At 37.2% G+C, this 2,322-nt stretch overlaps 1 protein-coding gene across 1 annotated transcript in view; it reads left to right on the top strand.

Moving 5' to 3' along the window:
• Positions 1-1,867, top strand: part of KAT6B (K(lysine) acetyltransferase 6B) — a gene marked incomplete at its 5' end in the record, with an annotated part of 35,265 nt that extends 33,398 nt beyond the window's left edge. Inside the window, 1 exon segment of the mRNA XM_009878263.1 lies at positions 4-1,867. Within this exon segment, the coding sequence (XP_009876565.1) occupies positions 4-443 (440 nt within the window).
• Between the last annotated feature and the right edge of the window lie 455 nt (positions 1,868-2,322).

Genomic DNA, 2,322 nt, shown 5'->3' with positions numbered 1-2,322 from the left:
ACGCCACGCCCCTGCCACGGGGGGCCGCAGCCCCCCAGCCACAAATCTATGGGCGCGCGTCCCAGACTGTGGCCATGCAAGGGCCTGCACGGACTTTGACGATGCAGCGTGGCATGAACATGAGTGTAAACTTGATGCCAGCCCCAGCTTATAATGTCAATTCTGTGAACATGAATATGAATACTCTTAATGCTATGAATGGTTATAGTATGTCCCAGCCAATGATGAACAGTGGATATCACAGTAACCATGGGTATATGAATCAAACGCCCCAGTACCCTATGCAGATGCAGATGGGGATGATGGGAACTCAGCCATATGCACAGCAGCCAATGCAGACAGCGCCCCACGGGAACATGATGTACACTCCGCCAGGACATCACGGCTACATGAACACAGGCATGTCCAAACAGTCTCTCAACGGATCCTACATGAGAAGGTAGGCCCTTCGGAGACACGGACTCCCAGACTGGCATATCGGATTGATCTGCACAAATATCTTTGGAGAGTACGATTTCAAAACCAGCAATTGGTGTGAATGCAGAAACGTTTGTTGGCACCATTTAAAAGCTGTATGCAGCAGAAAGCCTTATACAAGTTTTCTTTGTTTCTTTATTTCTTGGTTTGTTTTTTTTGTTTCCTTTCTTTATTTTGTGGGATTTAACTTTTCTTTGGGGGAATTTAGGTGTTTTTTCCATTTTTTTCTTTTGTTGATTTCATTGAGCTTGAAGTTCTCTGGAAGGGAAGAACTCTTTCTATGAACTGCAATTACACAGCAGCTGATGGTTCAGAGCCATTTTATGTGCCTGCTCCCATTGAAAATGTGGATAAACAGACTCCAAAACTATCAGACAGTACTGGATCGTGAGCTTTTTCTCTCTCCTTTCCCCACATGTAAATGTCTTTTAGCAGTTCTTTTATTGTATTATTTTGTTTCTGAAGGTGACACTTCTGCATGCCGCTAATGTCTTTGTTAGTGACAGTGCATTTTGTAGTACTGTACAAGTGTTGTGCTTAACAGTAAGCCATTTCTTAATTTTTTTGCCTTGATTAGGTTACCCTAGTTTGAGGGGTAAAAAAAAAAGAACTATATTTTTGTTAATTATAATACTTGTAAAAATAATAAAAAAGCTGCAAAAGCTATTCACATTTTTGTTAGTTCAAAGGGTTTTATTGCTGTATGTTTAGTGTAAAGTTGAGACTCTTTTCCATTTTTGTGACCAGTTTCTTTGGGGCTGGGGTAGGAAAAAAGGCAGCTTTCTGTTTTATAAATACTGTTATGTTTTTGGGGTTTTTTTTGTTGATTGAAACATCTCAGTGTTTATTTGTCAAGTTTTGAAACATTTTCATATATGTCCAAATACTTGGCAGGATTTAAAAAGAAGTAGTGAATTTGGTGTAAAGTTGCTATTTTATGGAAATGCCTCTAACTTTACATTTTCATTCCATCTGTAGATTTTTCTATCTTTATAAAATATTGGAGTTATTTTTTAAGGGAAAAAATAGAGCAGTAGCGTGTGAATAGCTCAAACTAAGCTTACAAATCGCATGTAAAAAGGCAGAAGTTATTTGTGTCTGTTTATATTGCTTCCTTTTTTGTAGCCTTTGTACCTGTACAGAGTGACTGTAAGGGCCGAACAGAAGAGGCTTGATACATGTAAAAATAGGACCCAGTGACACTCTTGTATTTATCTGTTATCTTTTTAGTCAGTCACTTAAAAAACAAAAAAAAAATTAAAAAACCCACAAAAAGCCCAAACAAACAAAAAGAACCCACAAAAACCCACTCAAGAAACAAAACCTGCAAAAAACAACACCCCCTCCCCCAAGCTGTACATTTTAACATAAAATAAATTATGATGAGCCATTTTTAGCCTCTTGTGTCTTGTCATAGTTTGATGTTGCATGGGAATTACCTCCTGGAACAGTGTTTGTTACAGTGCTCTCACATGCTTGGTCTAAAGCCCATTAAAGCTGATGGGGTTTGGATTTGGCTGTTAGAGCCTAAGTGTAGATTCCTCATCATAATTGCATACACCTTGTGAAAATAAGAGTATCTAAGATTATTTTTTTTAATAATCTTAATAAAATATTGAATAAATATGTATTTAATACATTACAAGGTTGTCAATATTTAATGTAAGAAACGTCTTTCCTATAGAAAGTGTTAATATATATGTAAAAGGGTATGTGATAGTAACAGACATAGAGTTTGAAATGTATCTTAATGATAGAATTGTAATCTCTCTTTCTTACTGGGTTACAAGATTGATGCAAATCTTGTGTTGAACCTCTGAGGTCTGCGTATATGCATGTATATGT

The sequence above is a fragment of the Apaloderma vittatum genome, unplaced genomic scaffold (genome assembly GCF_000703405.1).
Source record: "Apaloderma vittatum isolate BGI_N311 unplaced genomic scaffold, ASM70340v1 scaffold33841, whole genome shotgun sequence".
NCBI classification, from domain to species: Eukaryota; Metazoa; Chordata; class Aves; order Trogoniformes; family Trogonidae; genus Apaloderma; species Apaloderma vittatum.
This window is presented reverse-complemented; position numbering and strand designations above follow the sequence as displayed.